Source organism: Sinocyclocheilus rhinocerous, unplaced genomic scaffold (assembly GCF_001515625.1).
Source record: "Sinocyclocheilus rhinocerous isolate Xijiao unplaced genomic scaffold, SAMN03320098_v1.1 scaffold1938, whole genome shotgun sequence".
NCBI classification, from domain to species: domain Eukaryota; kingdom Metazoa; phylum Chordata; class Actinopteri; order Cypriniformes; family Cyprinidae; genus Sinocyclocheilus; species Sinocyclocheilus rhinocerous.
The window spans coordinates 873,039-898,722 of record NW_015629065.1 but is presented as its reverse complement, the minus strand read 5'-3'; the positions used below and the strand labels follow the sequence as shown (position 1 = coordinate 898,722).

At 36.7% G+C, this 25,684-nt stretch overlaps 1 protein-coding gene across 1 annotated transcript; it reads left to right on the top strand.

The window, feature by feature from the left end:
- The first annotated feature begins 19,217 nt into the window (after positions 1-19,217).
- On the top strand, positions 19,218-24,923 carry LOC107738707 (SKI family transcriptional corepressor 1 homolog-B-like). The gene is made up of 8 exons (XM_016550520.1): positions 19,218-20,867; positions 21,590-21,677; positions 21,761-21,871; positions 21,951-22,025; positions 22,239-22,313; positions 23,732-23,806; positions 24,141-24,206; positions 24,528-24,923. The coding sequence occupies exons 1-8, from the start codon at positions 19,218-19,220 to the stop codon at positions 24,623-24,625; spliced, it is 2,238 nt and encodes a 745-aa protein (XP_016406006.1). The 3' UTR covers positions 24,626-24,923.
- The last annotated feature ends 761 nt before the right edge of the window (positions 24,924-25,684 follow it).

Sequence of the window (25,684 nt, the reverse complement as noted above, 5' to 3'; positions counted from 1 at the left end):
ATCAGCATATAAAGACTGCTTATTTTAATTTTAAAAATGTGTGAATAATTTCAGCAAGACCTTTTTACAGTGCAACTGCAGTGTACTTTCTCTCAGGAACACTTCCATATTTTCATCTTTTCTGAGTTAATTTATTTTGTAAAGACCTCTGTAACCAACATTTGCTTTTTAACATATGTGTTGATGCGAATATTTCACAGTGAAAGAACAGTTAATTTTTGTGGTTATAATTACATTAAGTACTACTAGACACTACTACTATTAAGAACTACTAGACAGCAGTTGTCGATACTGGTGTGTGTGTGTGTCTTGGCATTTAACTGTGTGCCAGAGGCTGGGGTTTTGGGTAGGGTCCTTCGAAAGTGGGGGTGATAAAAATTTGTCCGCTGCTGAGAGAGGCCATGTCTGAGGTCGCAGCTAAACCCATGTGCCGCGGGCGCCTGGCCGGCCCATAATTCCCACACAGATGAACAGAGTGCTAACCTCTGTCCTGACGGAGCCAACTCACCTGGATTCATTTCACCCACAGGACTGTCATTTTGATAACAATGGGGCAGAGTGAAGAGAGACACAGAGGGCTTTCCTCTCTCCCTCTCTCATCTTACATTCTCCTTTACTCTTATCTCCATGGAGACCAAAGCCAAATGCCCTTGCTCAGCACCCAACGTCCTCCCTCTACCCTCCGCTTATTCTCTTCTGAAGTGAATTAGGGCTCAAAAGCAGCTGTTGATCACAGGTAGTCACCCTTTTTTTTTCAGAAACTCCAAGGTCTGTCAATTAGAGCTGTGCTTTCATGGGCCTTGAGGTTGATTTTGTCCATTTTGGACGGCTGCTTTTGGATTATTTCAAAGGGAACCAAGAGAATGTGATGTTTTTTTCAACTTTGGCCTGACACACATTGTAGAGTTGAATGTGATAAGTAATCAGTCTGCAAAATGTGCTAAATGCAAGTTTGAATTCCCTGTGAGATAAATAAGCAGGCGAAATGTGAGTTTTATTGCCGCCTTTAATGACAGTTCTTATTGACTTGGACAAATGGATAATACACCTAGCAAATGCGCATTAATATTATTTTCCAATTGCTCCGGCATGTGGTTGGCAATTAGAGTTATTTTAGCAATGCAGGATGAATTCATTATCCACGTCGACTGATACTTCATTTTCCAGCAGCAGAATGGATATTGTGTCAGGTAGGGGGTCTCTAGGTATTAACGCAGAGTGGAAAAAAAGCCTTATTTGATTTAGAGAATGAATCAATAAATGCATTGTGGCTTTGTCAAAGAGGCCCTGGAAAATGAGCAAGTAATTTCCTGCGTCCCGTCCAGGAAATAGAGCATTGAAGAAATCCACAAGGGGGGTGTCTCAGGCCTGTCCTTTGATTGATCGACTCGAGATACAACAAAAGTTTCCGAATTCCCGCGTTTGAAAGTTGCTTTCTGTGTTCTTAATTGCACATTTTGGTTCTACAGTAGGCAAAGATTTGAATGTCGGTTTGGTTGTGAATCGCAGGACAACAATCTTTCGAGAGTTTCATTTTTCTTTTTCTTTTTGTTTACATACAAAGGATAATTTAATAGGGAATCTTCTTGTAAAATGTATTTTCGTCATTTTTGTTTTATTTACAATTTTACAGCATAGCAGGAAATGTCACCAGACACAAGATATGTCTTCTGACTCAGATGTGTAGTTCTTTGTGGAAATAATGTTTTTTTTCTTTCTTTCTTTTTTTTACAATTTACAATTGTATTATTATTATTGTTGTTGTTGTTGTTGCTAAAATGTTCTGAAAATGTTGACATCACTTTCTTGCATTGTCTTAGCCACTCAGCCTAAAGTAAAGGGCAGAGGGAGAGGGTGATTCAGCATGCACAAACCTTGACTTCTTAAATGTAATATGCTATTAATTTAACCATATCTGTTCTATGAGCAAAAACAAATTGGATATAGTCATCTCATTTTTTTCTGTCTTTAAACCCTGAGGAAACATGTCGTTGTGTTATTGCGTTTGCACTCTCTCTTCTGTCTGTCTAAAGTTGCCTTAATACTCCATTTGAGCATGATCATTGGACGTGCAAATGATTGTTTGTTGTGAATTTAAAAAGAGTTGTATAATCCTTAAGAAGAAAGGAACTTGCCAGGACTTGTTACTTTTTGTTTGTGTTGAGAAAGAAAGCTGCGTTCTCATCAATCATTGCCATTCTGAACTAAATGGATGGAGCTGAAATCAATTTTTAAAGTAAAAAATACACAACATACACTTTGGCATGCACCCAAATATGCTAATTCCCATTTATGGTTTGATGTCAACTTCAAATTAAATGAGATTTTAATTGAAAATGAGAATTTTTGTGTGGGGCCTCTCTGGAAAAGAGTGGCATGGGAGCGATGCTGGGGGTTTTTTTCAGCCTGAGAAGAACGTCGTCGAATGAGAGAAATCGGAAAAACAACATTTGCGAACGGGTTGAGCCTATATATGTGTTTCTTCAACCCTGCAATTCTCCAACAACCTAAGGGCTAGTGAAAGTGCAGTGTGAAATTAACGTTCTTTTCCGTATTCCCCCTCCAAATCAAGGCGCGGGCTATTAACATTTGTGTATTTTCATTATGGAAATGGTGTTAACACATGCCCACAGATTGCCACTAGCGATGCAATAATTTCCTCCCTGTGATCATAATGTGTCCGAATGAGTCGTTTTGATTATGACATGCTAATTACATATTGCCTCTCATCTTTTTCTGTTTTTTTTTTTCAGCTTTTCAAATGCACTCCATCCAGGGATCTTTAATAGTGAGCTTTTATGAGTTTGATGGAAAGGGGAGAGAGAGAGAGAGGAAAAAAAGATATATCATCATGCCCCATGTTCCTGTCGGCAGTGTGAGACCCACGCTTCACTGGCTCCCTTTAAACTTCCCAAATTGCATTTCACAATGAAGAAATACCCAAGCCCTTAACTGCCTGTATTAGATTAGACACCATTAGACGTAATAGAACATTTCTACCCCTGTGATATTTTCATAAGAGTTTGATGCGTTTGATTAATCTGGGCACATTTTATTGCATTAATGATTTTTCCTCGCTGTTCCACTGTAAAGACATCATATGTAGGCTAATGCTGTTTTCTGCCCCCGCTCTCCCTCCTCTCTCTCTCTCTCTCTCTCTCTGTCTCTGTAGCCTGTTCAAGCCTGCGCGTTTATTGCAATGCATTGCTGATGAGGTGAGTCGCCGTCTTATGTGCTTTCATTCCTAAAGTCATTGGTAATGGAGTGGAAAGCTTATATTTTGTTTCCTAATGAAGCACGGTGGAGTTGCAGGCAGAGCGACTCCATCTCGCTCGGTAACACCAGACTCAACTGCCCCCAGCCATCCTGCTCTGAGCTTGAACCGAGCAGGCCAGGCAGAACCACACAGCCGGCCTAAGGAGAAGAGGAGCTCGGGGGGGCAGTACGCAGCATGTTACTGGAGGGTTATGACGAGATAAATGTGCAGACAAACAGGTAGACGCTTTCATTTGTGGCTTTTCAACATAAATATTAAACAGCTGGTTTTGTGAATTGGACATTTAAAGCAACGGTGGTTCTCAACTGGTATTGCTTTAGGACCCATATAGACCAAACAGTTTGCAAGTACTTAAATGTAATCCAGTAATGTAATCCAAGTCATATTCTTTTTTTATATTGTGTAATTGTATATTTTGTTTATTTTTTTCAAGGATGTCATGCAACCTGTCCATATTGGCATCTACTGGATTTGGTTGGCTTCTTCCAAATGGCATGAGTTTGTGCCAAAATACTGTAGTTTGACAACAAAAGATAAAGGAACATGAATGTGTGCCAAATACTGAAATTTGACAACAAAAGATATAGGAATTCTAATTTGTGCCAAAATACCGTGTTTTGACTGCAAAAGATAAAGGAACATGAATTTGTGCCAAAATATTGTAGAGTTTGAGAATCAAGGATATAGGAACATGAATTTATGCCAAAAGAAATGCTGTAGACTTTGACAACAAAATATAAATGAACATGAATTTGTGCCAAAAAATACTGCAGAATTTGACAACAAAAGATGAAGGAACATGAATTTGTGCCAAAATACTGTAGAGTTTGACAATCAATCAATCAATCAATAAGGAACTGAATTTGTGCCAAAATATTGTAGCTTTACAACAAACGATATGGGAACATGAATTTGTGCTGAATATTAACTTTTTTATTATTATTTGCATTTAGCATTGTTTTTTCATTGCTATCCCTGTCAGAACAGACCCTGCGGCCCACTTTCTTGGGTTGTGACCCCCCCAGCTGAGAACCACTGGCTTAAAGCATAGTTTACAGATCATAAGTCATCTTCATAACAAATAATTCTCAGTTACAAGCCAAAAACAGCTTTTACTCAGCAACATTTCATGCAGTGCATCACTTACAGAAAAGACGGTCCATGGCCTGCCCTGAAACTGTAATATTTTTGCAATACACATAATTTTGCTAGGTGAGAAGAAAAAGATACAGCATTTGAACATTATTACTCTCATATGCCCTGGGTGTCTAAGAGAAGAGTTATTCTGAGTTATTCTGAGCACAGCTTCAAGAGCAAGGTCATTTTTAAAACACAATGTTTCTGACATTAACTAGGTCACCATTCACTCGCATTTCTCTCTCTCTCTCTCTCTCACTCTCTCTCTCACACAGACTTTCTCCTAAACTAACTTCATGCCACAGCTGATAATTAAACACACTCAATTATCCCAAATTTAATGGGATTTCGGCACCAGTGTTGTATTTAAAAGGTAATGAATAATATTTTAATTGCATACAGTAACTGTGTGAGCCAAGTGTGGTTTTCTGTCACCACGTGTAATTATTAAGTTAAATCCATCTCATCTCATGTAGCTCTTGTTGAACATGGAATATTTCTACATGGTATTACTCTACACTATTTGCATCTGCTGTTAGTTTCTGTGCATGCATGTGAGAGAGATAGAGAGAAAAACAAGCAAGAAAACTTTTGTCGACACTTTTGTATATATTTTCAGTGGAGTCCGAAAGTCCATTAGTCCACTAGTGAAAATGCATATATTTTGCCTTTTTATTTATTATTAAATACATTGTATATTTAAAAAAAAAAGTGTATATATATTTTTTATGTAATTACATATGAAATATTATTTTAAACAAATATTTAAATATTTCTCAGAATAACAATTTGAGTTTTAAATAGTTTAATTAGAAAATTAACACATTTCAGAATGTCACATTTTGCCAAACCCTAAGAGCATCTTGTGCTTCAGTGAAAGCAAATGCTTCTAATCTTCTGTACAAAGAGTCAAATTATCAATGTTGCTCATTTGCATATGTAATTAGTGGCCTATAAAAAGCATAGAATTTAAATATCTCACTGTATGTCATAATGTTATTTTAAATGTTCCAAATCCTATTAGGCTATCCCAGATTTAGACATTTGTACCCACTGCATGTGTGTTTGAGGTTCCACGTCTCTCTTTCTCACACACACACACACACAGCATAGTGAAGTTGTCCTTTGCTTTATAGTAGTGTGTAATTAATAATTAAGTAGCTGCAGTTGTAATGGGTTGACCTTTCTGACCTGTTCATTACTCAGACGGCAAAGGCATCATTCAAACTCAGCCGCTGCGCTGCCGCCCCTCTCTTTCCCCCTTGGCTAGAGAACACCTATTTCAGCATCTATATTCAGCTGACCAGCGGCCTAATATGGGTCTGGACTGAATTAAAACTCTCAGTTCCACTGAGGACGAAAAGCCTGTAAATCCCACTGAACAGCTTCCTGTCGTAATCCTGTTCAGTTTTTACTCTCTGGCACGAAGACGGGGATGAGAAAGACAAAAGAGGAAAATATAAGCCTGATACTGTGAGGTGAATGTCAGAACAGTTACACTCAAACAAAATGATTTTTGTCGCTTGCTTACATGTAACCCAATGCAACCCAAAAGTCATAATTAATGATGTCCATTAAGATTGTAAAATATAAGTATGAAAATACTAATTTGTTCTGAGATTAGTTACATTACATTTAACTGTCTTATTAAATTATTAGTATTATTAGGGTACCAACATATTGCGCATCCCTGATCCATTCTATATGATTTTTTTTTGTTGTTGTTGACATTAACATAGTTTTGCAGAAACTGGACAAGGAATTTCCATTTGCCAGCATTTTTTGTTGTTGTTAAGTAATAAACATTTAAATTATTTTATGTATTTTTTAGCAAGATGAGAAAAGGTAGAACTTGCTGGTTTACTGCTTTTATGCTGGGATTTCATTTGATTTATTGTGACAGAAATTTGGTTTGTTTTTTGCTATACACACACAGGCAAAATAGTGTTTTAACTTTTTTTCCAGTGCAAATATCTAAGGATTCCTAAAACAAGATACATTTACTTGGCAAAATGACACAAGATAATAAATCTTGTTTTCTGAAAGATTGTTTTATCAAAATTAAGAGAGTTTTTGCAAGGAAAAATATAGAGCAAGAAAAATAATGTTTTTTCCCCTTTGAAGTAAGTGTATTCTTACTGCATTGGCATATTTATATTTATTATTTTTTTAAAGCATAAACTCACTCAATTTTGATTAATTTTTCAGAAAACAAAACTTAATATCTTAAGTCATTTCACTTCTCAAGTAAATGCATCTTGACTTAAAAATGTCAGTACTGGAAAACAAGAAATTATGTTATATGTAATATAAATATAAAAAAAAAAAAACACATGAGAGACAGTTTTCCACAACTGAATTAAGCTCAGCCAAAAACTTTTTTTTTTTAATTGTAGGTCTGTCTGCATTTATTCACTCCTTCTTCTGTTTGCAATGACACAGAACAGACAAAAAATCAGGCGACATTACAAGTATATTGCATTTAACCATTTTTACAGTAATTACCACTCAGCCTCTTTGCTTTAAATCCAATTGAACCGCTGTAGTAATATGTATTTACTAGTCACATTCTGTTGGTGGGATAAGCTGTTATGCGAGTAGCATTTAGTAATGATGAGCATTAGTGTCCTCCAAAAGAGCTTTCATCCCTCTCTCTCTTTCTCTCTCCTACATGAAAGGCTGCTGCCATTATGAATACATGCATGTCTGCTGGCCAGATTGCCTGGCTCAGTAGATGGAGCTCACGCAAGGCTGCCTAGCCTGCGGTGCTGCAGTTAGGAGGGGATGCAGGACTCTGGATAATGATACATTGCTCATTTGAGCAGCCAGAGCTTTTCCACCCCCTCTCACCTAAAAAAAAAAAAAGTGGGGGGAAATGTTGTGAGTTAATTTAAATGGCCGAATGCATTATGGCAGGTTACTGGGGCTGAGGCAAAGCAGCCAAGAGGTGTTTCTGTGAGCTTCAATTAGATTGGGCTTGTGAGGGTTGATAGCTTGCACTTATTGCCCCTGTGTTTCACTTGTGTTGTTGTGATTGTTGCTATGTTCACAGCGTCTCCTGGACTGTTTTGGTATGTAACATGAATGAGATTGATGTCACGGCTGAGTTCTCGCCGTATTCGCTACAGCAGAATTGAACAGCTCTCTCTGCCGTGATTGTAATTCGCTTTGAATTGGAAGGTCTGGTGTTGTTCACTCTTGGCGACCTCTGATCAGATCTTTCTTTTAATTACTCAGCATCGTGTTCGTGGCAGCCTGAGCGCATTGCCTCACTGAGATGTTTTTGAAACTTTCGATTTTCAGCTATCATTAACATGTTAATGAAAATATCTTTCATTCGGAGGTCATAGTACAGAAACATCCTTGATCTGGAATCTTGTCTGTTTGGTAACCATGGTGATTTCGGTTAGAACTTTGCAGATCTTACCTTAAAGCGATAGTTCACTCAAAAGTGAATCTTCTATTATTTACTCACCATGTCATTCCAAATCTGTATTAGTTTCTTTTTTTTCTGTAGAATATAAAGGGTTTTTTTTGTTAGTTTTTTTTTTAACAACATTGGGGTCCAAACAACATTGGACCCTATAAACCTTAATCAGGTTAGATGCCATATTGATTTTAACATGAATGAAATCAAAGCCGTAAAAATAAGCACTCAATGAACTTTCACAACATTTAAAACTGTTTCATGGAGTTCTTGTGACTTTTCTTTTTATTTCCAGAAAGATTTTTTTTTTTTTCAGCTGAATCATCGGTATGTTGTTAAATAACAGTACAGTCCACTGAACACACTGTACTTCTATCTCTTACAGCCTTGTTTTCATTCCTGTTAAAATTTATATATGGCACTACCATGACCAAGGTCTATTGACTTTCATTGTATGGACTTAATATTTTCCTTCTGTGTTCCACAGAAAATTAAAAAAATCATACTTCCAGGTTTGGAATGACATGACGGTTATTAAATGATATTGAATTTTAATTGTACTATCCCTTGAAGACTTTTACAGAAACATCTGGCTTATGTTTTGGAGTTGTACAGTATATATGCAATAGTTGATCCTGCTTTGGCTTTGTTTAGAATGGTTCTCCTTGGTGGACAAAATGAAATTAAAATATCACCATATTGTGTCTAAACTTTAAGTTACTTGATATTAAAGGGTTAGTTCACCCCAAAAATGAAAATTCTGTCATTAAGTACTCACCCTCATGCCGTTCCAAAGACCTTTGTTCCTCTTCTGAATAAATTAAGATATTTTTGATGAAATCCAAGAGCTTTCTGACCCTCCTTAGACAAATCATGTTTAAGGCCTAGAAAGTTAGTAAGGACATCTATAAAATTGTCAGTGGATCATCCATAATTTTATGAAGCTACGAGAATACTTTTTGTTTGCAAAGAAAACTAAAATAATGACTTTATTCAACAATTTCTTCTCTTCCAGGTCAGTCCACCACCATTCACGAGAGTACCATGATACACACAATGTCCTTCTACATTTCTATGCCTTGATCATGGTAGTACCATTGTTGTCTATGGAGGGTCAGAAAGCTCTCGGATTTCATCAAAAATATCTTAATTTGTCTTCCGAAGATGAACGCATGTCTTACGGGTTTGGAACGACATGAGGGTGAGTAATTAATGACATAATTTTCATTTTTGGGTGAGCTATCCCTTTAAGAGCAAATTATCACACTTGCAGTTGAATCTGAGCTTATGGGGAACCTTTCACACACCTTCACAGCTGTCAATCATTCTTCAATCACAAACAGACTACAGCAGCACACTTACTTGTGTAATACTGCTTAATTATTGAGGAGATACCTCTTAAACACAGAATATTCCTGACGGGGTGTCTGGCTGTCCTCTGTTCTCTGCAGTAGCACACTTTATGTCCATTGTTTGCAAGTAACAAAGGGGGTTCAGTTGCTGGAAAAAAACATTATGTAGACTGTGATTATAACCCAGAAGGGACATAATGGTTTCTGACTAACTCTTAAGCTCTTAATCAAGGGCAAATCTAAATACTGTCATTATTCCTTTCTGTTACCCACCTGTTAAGAGATGAATATTGCTCTAGTGAATATAGAGAAAGAGAAGAGAATTGAGACTGAATGTATGGTTTAGAAAAATTGGTGTATTGATATGGATTGATGCAGATATCACAATGTAATAAAAATGTATTTATTTATTTATATATTTTTGACTAGTGATATCAAGGGAATGTGAGACACCAGAGAAGGCCATTGTGTGTGTGTGTGTGTGTGTGTGTGTAACAGCTGCTGTTTGTAGACCGCTGGCCTTATTTACACAAGCTAGTTGCCTTAAGCATGACATTGGCCAGGTCATTAGAGGACCAATACCCATCTCTCCATAGCTATTTATAGTGTAGCCCTCACATGCATAATTAATCAGATGCTAACAGGCTATACCCTAAAATCCCATCCTCTCTCTTCTTCCTCATATCACATAATCATTTTATCAGGGCCACTGATACAAAAATTAAAAATAGATACATACTACAATCAGTACTGATTACACCAAATACTGGCTAAGCACATATGGAACACTATTAGGAAAAAAATACAATTTATACAAAACTTCCAAACCTGTGTGCCTTTTTTTGTGGATCACAAAATATGATATTTTGAACTCAGCAATTTTTTTGTCCATACAATGAAAGCCAGTGAGATCTTATTTTGTTTTGGACTCCAATGACTTTGACTGTATGGACAAAAACTTTCTTCATGATATAGGTATTCTTTTGTGTTCCTCAGAGGAAAGACAGTCATGCAGGTTTGGAACGACATGAGGAGGAGTCAATGATGACGGAATTTTACTTTTTGTTAACTGTCCCTTTAATACAAATTACAAAAACTTGACACTGACTGATAGTTGCACACTTTCTCACATTTCCAACCTGTTAGAGATGTCAAGCAGATGGTCACACCTAAGTCCCTCAAGCTGTTTGCACTTGGTACCTCTGAGAGTAAAGATTTCCACACATTGGACAATGGTCCCATAAAGAGCCCCAAATTTACACACGCACACCTTCAATCTCACCTCTTGCATCAAAGAACATTTAGTATTCTAATAGAAGGAGTTAATTCACTGCTACTCCTACAGAGAAAGATGATGAGAAGGACGAAGATCAGATCAGGGCTTTTGGTGAAGATAGCCGATGGCGTCACCCCACACAGTTGCTCCTTTCTGCATACATATAACCCCTCTAGAGCCTTTCCATCTGTATGGAAATGTAGCCTCCACAGCTGGAATCCAGCAAAGCACTGTCCTTTTACTAATAGTTATTATCTCTGTGGACTACCCTCTGATAGACCTCGCAAAACAAGCAAGTCGCATCTTTATGTTAATGCCCCACTATAGTATACCAGCGCCTCGGGCGGCACACGGGCCCAGGCGCCAGATTTCATTACTATAATTCCCATTATCGCGGGCTGAGGCTCGTTCTGTGATTGGCACTATTGGCCAACACGCTGAGGGTGATGGAACTGCCTTTTTGAGGTGATGCTCTTTTTCAGATTTAATATGCATTTTCTTGCGGCCTGCAAAAATCGGTCGAAATGAGGTCAAGCGGTACTTGCTTACCTCTTTTACTTTGCAACAAATCAAAATGTTTTCTACACTGTTAAAAATAATTGGTAATCTTTAAAGAAACTATAACATCCATGGAACCTTTCCACTGCACAAAGCTTCTTTACTAGTTCTTCACACTAAGAAAAAAATGGTTCTTTTAATAACTATTCACTGAAAGGTTCTTTGAAGAACCCAAAATGGTTCTTCTAAAGCATTGCCATCAAACCATCCTCTATTTTTAAGAGTGTAGCTGTTGTAAAATGCTTCTTTTAAGTATAAAGGAGCTTTGTCAGTCAATCTGGACTCTATATGTTAGCGTGTGGCGAGAGCGTGCTGCGTGCGTGTTTGTGATTGAAGAATGATTGACAGCTGTGGTTGTGTGTGAAAGGGTTCCCCTTTCCTCAGGATGCCCTCACTGTCACACTGCCTTTTAGCACCTTTGTTCCCATCTTCTCTCCTGAGAGCAGGTCTCCGCAGTGACAGATGAGGCTCCGTTTGTGACAAAAGGGTTCTTGTGCTCTTGGCTGTTGTGAACAGACTCAGACACGCATACGCACGTCGCAGATAACCTCTATAATGCCTTACACTTTTATGCGTGGTATAAATTCAAAACTCAGTTCAAATTTGGCGAGATAAATGCATGCTACAAATGCATTTTACAACATGATATAAGTCTGTTTCAAACACACAGACCTCCCACAGTAAGATAAAGTGATGGGCTTTATAGAGAACAGCAGATGTAAGACAAAGTGTTATGATTTGCAGTAGACAAGTTGCAAATTGTTGTCTGTTACTTATAACAAACTACATGATGAAAGTTGTAGTTAGTATGTAATCTATTAGATTACATATTAAGTAATGTAATCAGACTACTTTTTAGATTACTTAATAATTCTGTAAAAAACTAATACTAAAAACTGTCAAAAAGATCAAATTGAAAAAAGGAAAACAAAGAAAAAATTAAATAAAACGCTTGAAAACAAAAAGTATTTGTTTTTATAAAAAAGTTTATTATTTAACAAGTTTTATAAAAACAAATACTTTATAATTTTCTAGGTTTTTAATGAAAAAGAAATAGATAAACAGCAGATGTAAGACAAGGCATTGCTGGGTAGATTACTTACAAATTGTAGTCTGTTATTGATAGCAAACTATGTGATGAAAATTGTAGTTAGTAGTGTAGTATATTAGATTACACATTTTTAAGTAAAGTAATCAGACTACTAAAAAAAGTATTTGTACATAAAATAAAATAGATTTAATAAATAAAATAAATTTTATTTGTTTACCTGCATGTCATTAATCAGTATCAGAGAATTAATACATTAATTAATACAATAATTTGCTGCCATTGTGCGAATGTCATTTAATTAATAAAATTTTAAAATGTAATATCTAATTACAAGTACTTAATATTTGGAATCTGATTACGTAATTATGTATAATCAGTTACTACCGTGCGCTTGTAGATGGCGTTTGTGTATATATGTGTGTTTGAAAGCCGTTGAGGTTGACGGGCCAAAGTGCAAGAGAGGTTTTTAAGGAGGGCGATGAGCATCAGACTAGGAGTGGACTGATGTCTTGTTTACACATTAGCAGGTTGAAGGAACCTCTGCTTTTACTTTCAATACTCTCTCACCACTTCACTCCCGAGATTTCCCTAACATCCCTGTCTGCTGCTGTTTCTTTCAAGCATGACATAAACACATACACACATGGCCGAAGCTCCATTGCTCTCCTGTTTGACCTTGACAGACTATATGGCTTTTGAAGGGCTGGTGTAAATCTACACTTAAAGAAGCTGCTGTGCTACTCCACAGCACAATTAGTTAAAAAGAGACATTATTCCCAAAATAATAGAGCCAGTGCTGTGGAACTGAAATTGGCCGTGGCCGGCAGTCTGGGAGCTCTGAGCTGCGTTTTACTTTCATGGGAATAAAACTATTAGTATGTAAATCTGTAAAGTCCCCATTATTATACTGACCCTTTTAGCTACCACTCTCATTCTGCCAATCTACTCTCTCCTATTTCCCCACTTAGCACCGCTTGTGCCTTTCATTGAGTGCATGTCGTCATATAACTCATACAGCCCCGTTATGCATTATGCAATGCACATAAACAGCTGCATAGCTATTCTTCCTGTTTGTAATGTATGAGTACGGACAGTCTTATGAAAATCTACGTGCCTCTCTATTTCAGACGCACACACACAAACACGCTTTTCTCCGCCGCGCACAGACATACTGCATCTCCCAACACCATCTAATGAGGTGATGACCAACCACTTGTTATAATTGCTTTAGACTCCTTTTAATTTTCAAGCTTATTAATCATATGTAGAGTTATTTAAAAATGCATAAATTAATCTTGGATTAAAAAGCCGATCAAAGCCTCAAAACAATTAAAGAGTAAGGTGAGATTTCCCTAGGGCTGGCAGTTTTATTTTAATGGAGTGTTCAGGTGATTATCACAGTTTGATGTGCAGGCTGTGATTAATGTAGGAACACTTAAATGAGTTTTTCTTTCCTTCAGTCTTGTAAAGGTAAGCATGATCCACATAATGACCCTCCTGATTCATCTCTTAATAACTTTCTCTTTTTCTTGCTGTCATTGTGTAATAACAGAGGCTGACTTTTCTGCAGCTTCTTTTAAAACTGTTTATAATGTTCATTCTGTTTTCTGTCTGAAAAGCTTTTGATAATCTTTTATGTTGTTAAAATTAGTCTGCTTTAATGTTCATATATGAATTATAGTGTGACAGTGATTTGCCTTATTTTAGGAATGAATCCACTTCAATCTTCATTTGTTTTTGTGTATTTCTGTTTTGATGATGTCAAGGATTAACCAACCCAATTGGTAAACTAAAATAAATACTAATAACCTAGCTGGGGTTTTTTGTTTTGTTTTTGTTTTGTTTAGTCTCTGCGATTTAAAATCTTCTAGTGGAGTCTAAGCACAGTGACCCTGTGTCAAGGGAACCAAGAGTGACAAGTTCGTTTTAAAAGCCTTGTTTGTTTTGAACCTAATTTTCTGAGTTGACAAGTAAAATTACCGTAGCTGCCACTCACAAATGGGCAGCCTCACTACCTCATCAGGTGACCCTACCCTGACCCTTATAGGCAGGCTGGAGGACGGAGACAAAGCAGCATAAAAACGTATGCGTGCACTCATATCAATAATACAGGGGCCAAGGACATGGGAGCCAAGAAAAGGGTTTATACCATCTCTCAAACTGATCTTACTCATTAGTTTCTCAACCTGCTTTAACAGCAGCACAATGGCCCACTTTTCATTGAATATTCGGCAGCAAAATTCCACCAGGTTTCTTGTACACATTCAGTGGTTAACCTTTCAAATAATCTTGCGCAAATATTTTTTTTATATATATAATTATGTGGATATGTTTGAATATATATTTTAGTCTGGTAAATTTGTGATATTTTGTGAAACCTATTTATGTTTTGTCGATATAGCGTTACGATGCACGATTAGCGATGTTGTTATGGTAACCGAAAAGTCGAACTCTATTCGTGATATACATACATTTAGCACACTCTGGCAAACTTGTAATATATTTTTTGCTTATTGAAATGTTGCCGAAACATATAAACACCTTTGTAAATTTTTAAAACATCCATCTTATAAATTATCATAAATAATTAAGCCGGTGTGATTTGCTGACTGCTTCGCCATTCACAAACACACATCCTCTTCAGTCGCTCATTTGTAGTGCAGCTGTTGCGCCTTTTCTCGTTTGCATTGTGCAGTGTGTGCTGCACAGCCTTCACTTTTCAGTCCACCTGGGTTGACACAGTGTGCCAGCCCTCATACACAACTATTACCGGGACGCCTTTATCAGTGTCCAGTAATTAAATTGTCACCATTTAATTTTCTGGCCACACTGATCCTTTTGGAGCAATCCGCTCTTAATAAAGGATCTAATCGAAATGCTATTTCGAAGTGAAACCAAAAAAAAGGCGTTGAAACGTGGCCCAAGTGTGGCGAGCTAGCTGGGATCGATAAAGGAGAAGAGGATTGATTTGTCCCTAAAATTAAATTTATTGGGGTCATGGTTTTATGCTGATACCTCGTAGAAATAGTGTTTACTCTCAAGCACCATTCTGAGGCGAATTTGTAAGGGGTTATTTAATGTTCATATTTATAGGTTTTGGCTTGTAACTTTTAAAGAAAGTTACATTTAGTCTGCTCTTTCTTCAAAGACCATTAAACTTGTCCAAACGAGCTGTCTAACAGGAATGAATAGGGGTCACTGGAACCTCCCTGACGCTTTACAACAACACAACACGGTTTCTACAGTGTTCTTGTTCTAATCTGTCGATATGCCAGCACGTGCAATCCAATAGTAATTAAGCTAGAAATATTGCGTTTGGTCAGGCTTGTTACGTTTTTCAACAGGCCTACTCCTATATTTTGAAAAGAAAAATCATACAGTTGGAAATTTTTAATTTCTTAAAACACAAGGGGTAGCTTATTTAAGGGTAATATCAGCTGCGTATAGCCTAAGGGTAAACACATTCTTATGATTTCATATATTCATTCGTAATTGATCATCTTGATGCATAACATAGGCCTAGGTCTTGCAGAAATGTCCGTCGTCATTAGTGTTACTCTCAAAGTTCAGCGGTGTTACTCGCAGTATTAGGCTATTTTAATCGGTGTGTTTTGACTTAAGTAATAAATAAATAGGATAGGCCTAAATAAATAACTAAAGTAGCCTAAGTAATAAATATATAAATAAACAGTAATACAGTTGACACAAATTGGATTTACGTGGACATTTATAAATTGGCCTACATTTTTTCATTTAGATTGCAATTTTTAACAGGGACTCAAATTTGTGTGTTTAATGCTTTTAATACTTAGGATTCACGCAGGTATGTAGCCTATGTCTCTGTCTGTACTGTTGAAACTGACTGCAGCTTTTATGTAGAAATGTTGAATAGAGAAACTATAATGAAGTATCTCCCGTCGATTAACGTCCAGTTGATGACATTTAATAAACTACTACTAAAGAGCTTTTCAGTTATTTTCCATTTGAAATAATAATAATAATAATGCATTATTGATGTTGTTGTTTTGTTGTCGTTAATTGTTATTGTTCATTATTTTTGCATTATTGTTATTATTATTATTATTATTATTATTATCATCATCAGTATAACAACCAAGGTATATTGTCACATCGTTGAGTGTTCTTTGTTCTAGAATGGGGTCTCTAATTTCTTAAGGATCAACAAAGGGGCTAAATTAAATATCGTGTCAGGTGTCGGATTCCCGTACCTGCCCCGAATCCAACCATGATGGGTAAGTAAAAGAAATAATGGATAACAATATGGCATTCAGCTCGGTCCCTGAATAATTTAAAAGAAGTGAATAATTACAGTCCAAAATGGTAATTATTGTTGGCGAGAAAGAAAGTCTCTTTCCTGTGAAAGTCAATAGCACTGGGCTGGGTCGCATTACTCCAAACTCCCTCCCCAGGTCCTCCCTCCGCTATCAATATTGCAGAAAGCGCTCGTTTTTACATCACAAGCATTCTGGAGACTATCATGAACAGTTAGCGAGGATAAAAGCAAGAAAATATGGATAAAGTTCACTCTTCACTTTAATCATGAAATAAATTCTGGTATTGCTTTAAATGCATTTATAGGATGTTTGTTTCATTTGATTTTGTTTTCATGATGGTCCACCACACATCATTTAAGCAAAATAACGATTTTTGTAGCCATAGTTTAATGCTTTGTTATGCTATTTTATTGTAATCCTTTTTATTAATAATATTAATTATTGCTCTATACATCCCATATTACCTTCAAGATAGAATCCACTTGATTTTGCGTTGTATCTGAAATATTTAATGCAGACACGGCTTTTAAGCTGAATTTAAGGCGTAACGTTGTAAATTACGCTTAGTCTTCATAAGAATGATTGCTCCTAAAAGTTAAACTAACCCGTGGGAACTAAAACATATGCGGGCAACAGCACACCCCTAACCCACGCCGATCCAAATAGCCCCCGGGGACAATCATTGCTTAGCCTATAAGTCCCCCGGCACCATGCAGTTTCAATAACACTATAGTTTATTTTTAAACAGACACTGAATATAGATGAAAAGCCTCGAGGCCATTCCCTTTTTCCGTTTCTGTTTATGCATTCTTTTAATTTATGCTATTTCTTATGATTTCCATAAAATATTCCCTTTCAAAACAAAATAAGTGGTAAGTTGTGCACAAACGTGCAAAATAAATGATCTGTTTTAACTACTTTCTTTTTCTTTGGTAAGTGCAGTGAATTTATATAGGTTTTGACACAGCTGTCCAGTCAGACGTTGACATTCGTGCACGAGCTCCTTAGTGTGACGGTGGTCTTTGACTGGTTTGTAAACACTTAACATTATAAACGTTTCCCTAAACGACTTGGCCTATATTTCTTCTCTTCGTTTTGTAAACATTAGGTTAGGTTCAAGAGACTTAATCAGATGACTCCTTTATTTTGCATTCTTTTCTTTCTTTCTTTTTATTTATTTTAATTTTAAAGTTGTTGGTATTTGTATTTATTAGGTTTTGGTTCGATTTAAAAAGCATGCAACAAAACACAATCACCGTTATGCTATAGAGAAAACATTTTATTGTAGCTATTAAAAGCATTCAACAACACATACCCGTTTTCCTCAGAACGCACCAGCCTAATTCCCACGTTCAAACTCGAAAAGTGGTATTTCACATTTAAACAAATCTTTTCGTAGCCTACATATACAGCATTAAGTTTACTACTACTAGGTTGGCTAATCTAAAGTCTTCCTAAATGCCACGCACGCCCCCGCACACACTGGCAGACAAGCAATCACTTTCATGTGTTAAAAGATCACGTGGTGAACTTTAAACGTCTCCAGGCCTCAATGACAGCACTGACTGTCGTCCCCATTGGTCCCGAAGGCAAATAGTTAATGTAAATATGCTGGCGCTAAGTGGGAGTGCCTCGCCATTAGTTTAGCTGTCACTTGAGCGCTGTCGAATGTCTTCAGTGGCTGTGTCGTTGAGGTCCGCACTAGCATGTGGTCATCCTCCGCGCGCACCTCAACACTAGTCGCGGGAGAGCCGAGTACGATGCAAGTCCACGCGCTCTAATAGGCCTGAGAGAAAACCGCTAAGGAAGCGCTCGTGGACATTTTATATCAGATCGGCGCGATTCCAAGGCGTCAGAACGCTCTAATAGAGGACAGATAGAGCGCATTTATCCAAAGGACTCGAAGGTTTCGAGTACGCGTTTTCCTCCACAGATAAAAGGCACTTCGCTTTCTTCTGAAAAAAGGTGAGATTTGTTTATGTATGCATTGTAAATTCTTGTTTATTTAACTGTTCAGAGGGGGGGAAAGGCATAATCGCGAGGAGCTGCGATAATAACCAAACACTGTCTGTATCTTTATCCACAATTTGTCCAAAAGCATAGCCTACTGCTTTGTATTAAACATTATAAATAAGCTACATTGCGTATTAAAATACGGGCTATAAATATTTGCAATCTATTTAAATATAGCCTCTTTACAATGTCTATAGCTATAGCTATAATCAATTGTACTTGATGCGCATTTTAAGTTTTACTTAAATTGAAAATAGAAAAATGAGTTGTAATCTTAATTATAGTTCATTTGGTTTATCAACAGATCAAAGATGTAAAACACATCTTTAGTAATTACAATTAAAGCGGCTTAAAGCTTCTTACACCTTTGTTAAGCTCTTTGGCAAGGCTCAAGGAATAATTTCCTCTATAATCTCTAGTGTTGACACAACACTTGTTTGCTTTTTCTAAACTGTCTTTTGTTCAACACAAAAAGTAAACTTGTATTGTAAACAAATGGTAAATAAATTAAAATGGACTAAGTGGAATTTCGCAGAAGTTAATAGCCTACCACTACGGCCATCTCGGTAGCCTATTTACAAAGATCTTTAGACGGAATTTTAAAAAAATAGATTAATGTAACCATGGTGGCCATCGAGGCATAAAATATGATTTTCTGCTTCTTCTTCTCATTAGGCTATTATGATTATTATTACATTTGATCTTTTTACAATTCTGTCAAATAAGACAATAATAGCGTACGTCGTTTTTTGTTTCAGTCTGTAAATCAGTAGGCTACACAATAGTGTACTTAAAAATATTCCTTCTATCCATCTTCGCAGATTTCCAGGAATGGAATCCATCCCAAATCAGCTGCCGGCTGGAAGAGACTCCAGCTGTTCGCCGAACTCTAAACAAGACTTGCAGTCTTACTCTGGGCCAACACTTAAGCCGAACCAAGTCAGTGAGACCTCTTTATATGGAATACCGATCGTTTCACTAGTCATAGATGGTCAAGAGAGACTTTGCCTAGCCCAAATATCCAACACTCTCCTGAAGAACTACAGCTATAACGAAATCCACAACCGGCGCGTGGCCCTGGGCATCACTTGTGTGCAGTGTACTCCGGTCCAGCTGGAGATTCTCAGGCGCGCAGGGGCTATGCCTATTTCCTCGAGACGCTGCGGGATGATTACAAAGCGAGAGGCCGAGAGGCTCTGCAAGTCGTTTCTGGGCGCCCACAGCCCGCCGAAATTACCAGAAAATTTCGCTTTTGACGTGTCGCACGAATGCGCGTGGGGCAGCCGGGGCAATTTCATCCCGGCCAGATACAACAGCTCGAGAGCGAAGTGCATTAAGTGTTCGTTCTGCAACATGTATTTCTCTCCAAACAAGTTCATCTTTCACTCTCATCGCACGCCGGAGTCCAAATACACGCAACCCGACGCAGCAAACTTCAATTCTTGGAGAAGACACTTAAAAATAACCGATAAAAACTCACCGGACGACGTGTCCCATGCCTGGGAAGACGTCAAAGCCATGTTTAACGGTGGCAGCCGCAAGAGGACGCTGCCAATCGGTGGGTCTGATCGTTCGTCCTCGCTTAGTACGCAAGCACCGAGAGGTCAGACCCAGAGGGAACCGTCTGAGGTGCCCCACAAAACTCTCCGATGTGAGGATGACAGGGGGAACGTGACGATGCCGAGCAGCATACGCAGTTACCCCGTTATTCCGGTGCCCAGTAAGAGTTTTGGGATGTTGCAGAAAATTCCACCACCGCTCTTTCCACATCCATACGGATTCCCGGCGTTTGGATTGTGTCAGAAGAAGGATGACGGTGTGGTGATGGGAGAGCCAAACAAAACAAACCTATCAGGTGTGTTCTGGCCGAGCGCGAAGGACAGTGCCTATCCCTCCTTTCCGATGTTTTGGCCTACAACAGGCAGCTTGGCCATGCCAACATACCACCATGCCCAGCCTAAACCTCCACCTGACGTGTTGTGCACTAGACATAGTGAGCTAGACGTGTCAGAGCAAAGTGACCGAAGCACGAGCACCCCTAAAGACAGTCTACTTGATAACGAACGGTGTTCCAGCACTCAGTCCACCAGAAACGAGGAGGATAAATCTGGGGATGAGAGCAGGTCTATAGAAGGGATACCAGCCACCCCAAGAAAAATAAGCTACATATCTGCATTCAGGCCGGTTGTTAAAGATGTTGAGAGCATCGCAAAGCTATACGGAAACAGGGGTCCGTATTCTGGTCCTCGATCTGGTTATATGTCACCAGATTTCTTGAGTGAAAGTTCTAGTTATAGATCAGTGTCTCCGGACGTGGACAGCGTGGACGATCCGGATGTGGATGTGGAGTCACATAAAGTGCACGAGGACGAGGAGTGTTTGCAGCTGACTGTGGATGACCGGCGGAGTCCTCACGGTTTGACCGTAGCGCAAAGTGACGGGGTAAAAGATCAAGACCAAGACAATAGCCAAATGCACACCGTGAGTGATCTACACACGACGAATTCAAGTGAAACGCGGTCGTCTGATTTGGAGAGCCACGGCAATAAACACACGACGCGCTTTGAAGTGAGTAACTAAATACAGAACCATGCGTAATTCCTGCGATTTTGTATTAATAGCTAAGATTATTTTCTCATTATTTTAAAAAGCAGGGTTAGGTAGCCTATTAAACGGCTTGATTTTTAATGAAATTATTCATTATTATATTTCTTTTAAACATTGTATTTATTCTCTATTATTTTAAAATATAAATAAATATAAATATCTTTAAAAAGTTGCCCGTTATATAAAAGCCGTCAGAAAAGTAGAATTAAGGAAATGTCTTTTTTTTATTTAAAAATAATAATATTATTAATGTTTTTCTTTTTCCATTCAACTATAAGTAAACCTTTTCGATTTATTTTAAATTTTATTAAGTGTGTCTTATTCTAATCTAATTTATATAATTCGGCTAATTATTGTTAATGTTTTAAAATGAGCAAGTAAGGTGAATGCATCCAGATTATGGTGATAATTGTCGCGCTGCTTTTGAAACTTAGGCTACTGATTAATTCAGGAAATTTGTTGTAAGTGGATATGGCTCTTCATAATCTTAGTTCTTTGAAAATGTAATTAGATCAAAATAGCGGACGTTCCACTCGCATTCAAATAAAAAATGCAAAATTGGATAATTACGAATAATTGTCTTCTCAATTTTACAGGTCTATTCACGTGAACGAGATGAGCACGTGCATCAAATGAGCACATCTTATTTTGGTTCAACGACCACTTACCAACGCGAACCGAGTGGTAGGCCTGTTTTCATGTGGATTTTTCTTTCTTCATTTTTTAGAAAACAAAGTCTATCTTAACATAAATATATATGCTTATAGTTAAAGACGTGCATGAAGAAGAACCTTCATCTACGGTGGAAGAGATGGAACCAAAAAATCATCAGGATCAAACCAACATCAATGAGGAGCGCCTGAAGGAACCAAATGATGGTGCGTATCGTTAACTGGACCTCCTAATATTCAACACTAGTCTGTTGATTAGCTTCATATGTATTTGTTGTGTGTGCAGACGAGGAATCAGTGCGCAAGGACACTGGCAGCAGGGTCTCCTTAATTGAGAAAAACATAGAGAGCATGGCCAAAGGTAAACAAAATATGTGCTGCATTTAGAAGAGCTGAAAAGAAAATGATTATTTGAAATTGATTTTTTTTTTTTTAAGAAATTATGGTTTCCATGGGGTTTTTAGCAATAGCATAACAATTTTGTTTATTTTGGTAATAAAACCATTAATCATTTTGCAATTCAAAGTCATTTTAAAACATTTGCATGAGCTGCTGCTTTTATTTCTTTTAACAGAGGAATTGCAGAAACAACTCGTGGAACAAGTTGAGCTTAGAAAAAAGTTGGAGCGTGAATTCCAGAATCTAAAAGGTAGGTTATGTTAAAATTCTTTTTAATGTATTATTTATTATTTAAACATATACAAAAATATCAGATCATTAACTAATTATCTAATGTTTATTTATAGGTTGGTACAAACTTACAATAACTTGAATTTAAGTAATTCTAAATTTAAATACTTAGATATTTTGATATTTTTATTTATAAGAACTGAAACTTGGAAAACAATAAATAATACTGTTTGAATATAATCAATTTTATGAAAATGGATACAAATACATTACTAATTGCCTCTGCCTGTAAAATGCTGATTAATAGTTGGTCATATAGCATAACAATTTTGTTTATTTTGGTAATAAAACCATTAATCATTTTGCAATTCAAAGTCATTTTAAAACATTTGCATGAGCTGCTGCTTTTATTTCTTTTAACAGAGGAATTGCAGAAACAACTCGTGGAACAAGTTGAGCTTAGAAAAAAGTTGGAGCGTGAATTCCAGAATCTAAAAGGTAGGTTATGTTAAAATTCTTTTTAATGTATTATTTATTATTTAAACATATACAAAAATATCAGATCATTAACTAATTATCTAATGTTTATTTATAGGTTGGTACAAACTTACAATAACTTGAATTTAAGTCATTCTAAATTTAAATACTTAGATATTTTTATTTATAAGAACTGAAACTTGGAAAACAATAAATAATACTGTTTGAATATAAATCAATTTTATGAAAATGGATACAAATACATTACTAATTGCCTCTGCCTGTAAAATGCTGATTAATAGTTGGTCATTTAAAATGAAATACTAATAGCTACATTAAAAATTACAATTAAAAAAACATATTGTCATGTGTAAACGGAGATACAACAAAGAGTCCAACAATCAACAGAGCTCAATAGATTTAGATGAGTTTTGCATAACAGGGGAACCACATAAAAAATCTGCCAACATTCATAAGTGAAAAGATTTAGCGGTCATTTGGTTGAATGTTATGCTCCCTATGAATAGATACAATTGGATGGTTTTTCATCTTTTTTTAAATTGAGAATTAATTTGACAGAAAATAGTGAACTACTGCAACAGAAACAAAATACTGAAACACGTGATAAAGTTTAGCATGACAATGATTTAAACACAGGAAAAACGAATATTGGAGAGGCTGATGAAAACGGATTGTTACAACGACAACATTTAAATGTCATGGCTGTACACAATTTTAAAATGCATTGTAAATGGTCTGTGTTCATTTTTAGACATATACATAAACATATACATAACAAACAAATAATTTTAAGTTTCAGTGCTTGAAACTTAAAAGCAGTCGAAAGAGTTAATTAGGGTCTGAATATTTTTGCAAAGCACTATATAATTGTTTATTTTGTATATAGTGATAAACATAAATGTGCTTTGATATTTAATTTACTTCACATTTTTTTCTTAGACAGTTTTCAAGACCAAATGAAAAGAGAGCTCTCATACAGAGAGGAAATGGTGCAGCAACTCCAGATTGTTCGAGGTAATCGTTTGACTTCACATGACAAGTTCTGGCTTTCTACTTAATAGAACAACAATACACTAATCAGAACTGATCACATCCTTTTAGGACTTTTTGTGGTCCTTTCTGGAGTTTGTTCAGCCCTTATGACTGTTTTATGTGCTACTAAGCATTAGGTTTATGCATTTGCATTGCTGCAGAAAGGGACTAGCATAGACAGGGATCAGATGGTTTTTATCAACTTCTGAAACGTACACTTGAATGCCTAAAAAATCCCATGCACAAAACTGAACCAGTTTGGATGAGGGGAAAAATTAGTTTTCCACACCTAAGATATCCTTTGTCTCTCCTCCGCACACTTTGTGCAGCGAGTTGGACCATGAGAGAGAGACAGGTTATGCTATTCAGCAGAAGTTAAAAGGTAATTGATTCTAGCAAAGGCAAGCAAATAATAGCGTTCAGGATAACTAAAGGACATGAAAAAAATCCTTGGAAGGCACAGTATGACAGTATTCAAAAGTGTGATCTTAAATAATTTTGATAACCCATGCCAGCTAGATGTTCATTTGTAGACAGTTTATATATTATTTTAGAAGCAGACTTGAGCCACACCACCGTTTATTATAGCAGTTATTGTCCTAGAACACATTTTTTCTCACACTCTGTTTCTCTCTATACACATATCAACACAGACTATCATGTGCCGCTTTTGTTTTAAATTATTCATTCACTTTTTTCCCAGAAGCTCACGACGCACTACACCATTTCTCGTGTAAGATGCTGACTCCCCGTCACTGCGCTGGGACCTGCACCTTCAAACCTCCTCTTCTACCGCCTTGATGGACACCTATTGAAGACATAAGTGTTCTTTAGAAATACTGCTGTGTCAAATAAAACTTTACTTTTTTCCCCTCTGCAAAACACTGTCAACCTTTAGACCTGGAATAAGCAAGTGTGTACTGTAGTATTTTAGCTCTTACACTGTAATGAAGTCATTTTCATTTGCAAAAGAGTGTTTTCAGAGTCACTGTATGTACTGTATAATTTATACAAAGTTCTAGAAAATTGCATTATAAAAAAATTGACGTCCCACTTAAAAATATTATCATCAGCTGTAGAAATCACTGGTATTAAGTGGCTATGTGCAATGCATATATTTGTTATGTATCCTGTGATACCCTTTTTGATAGTGATAGGTTAGGACATTTTGTTAAATTAGATGCAACACTAATGAATGTTTTTGTATATTTTATTTATTCCATGTCCATGTTGGTTGTTTACTCTCATCTGCATATTTGTATAATATTGATGTAAAGCACTTTAAATTGGCAGCCCTAACTACTGAAATGGGGATTAAATGATCCTGTTTGAGAGTTGGTCTTCATTTCATCAATTTCCATAACAATGAACTACATTTGCATCTGTGTAAGTCCCAAAGAACAACATGACATTGATATCAAAATCTTAGTTTGAATATACCTGTGCATATTTCCATGAAAATAACTGTATCATTATGACAGTTTTGATCATTGCAGAAATCCAAGAAGTTTGTTAAAAAATATAGTCTTAAATTCAGGGTGTCGAAGAAAGTTCCTACTGTAGTTTGCTTTATCTTGTATATACTGTAGTGTAGCATATACACATTGACGGGGCGGATGTATGATCCTCATCCCTTTATTAGACAATCCTTTTTGGTTTATTGATGAGCCGAATATATTTACTAACAATTATTATTATATAATCAATAATCTATTTTTTCCATTTATTATGTCTTTTGAGCTTATATTTAGCGTCTGAAAGATGATTGCGATACTCTTATGCTGTACTTCATATATTGATTTTTATATATTGAAAATAATGAAGTATTGTAAAGCAGACATAGTTTTTCAGTTCTCATAA

What these genes read in the sequence shown, in the direction of transcription:
- LOC107738707 (XM_016550520.1), top strand. Translation starts at nt 19,218, where the DNA reads ATGGAATCCATCCCAAATCAGCTGCCGGCTGGAAGAGACTCCAGCTGT. An exon ending in CCTGAAGGAACCAAATGATG is followed by an intron (nt 21,872 to 21,950) that starts GTGCGTATCGTT and finishes TTGTGTGTGCAG; the next exon opens with ACGAGGAATCAGTGCGCAAG. An exon ending in TATTCAGCAGAAGTTAAAAG is followed by an intron (nt 24,207 to 24,527) that starts GTAATTGATTCT and finishes CTTTTTTCCCAG; the next exon opens with AAGCTCACGACGCACTACAC.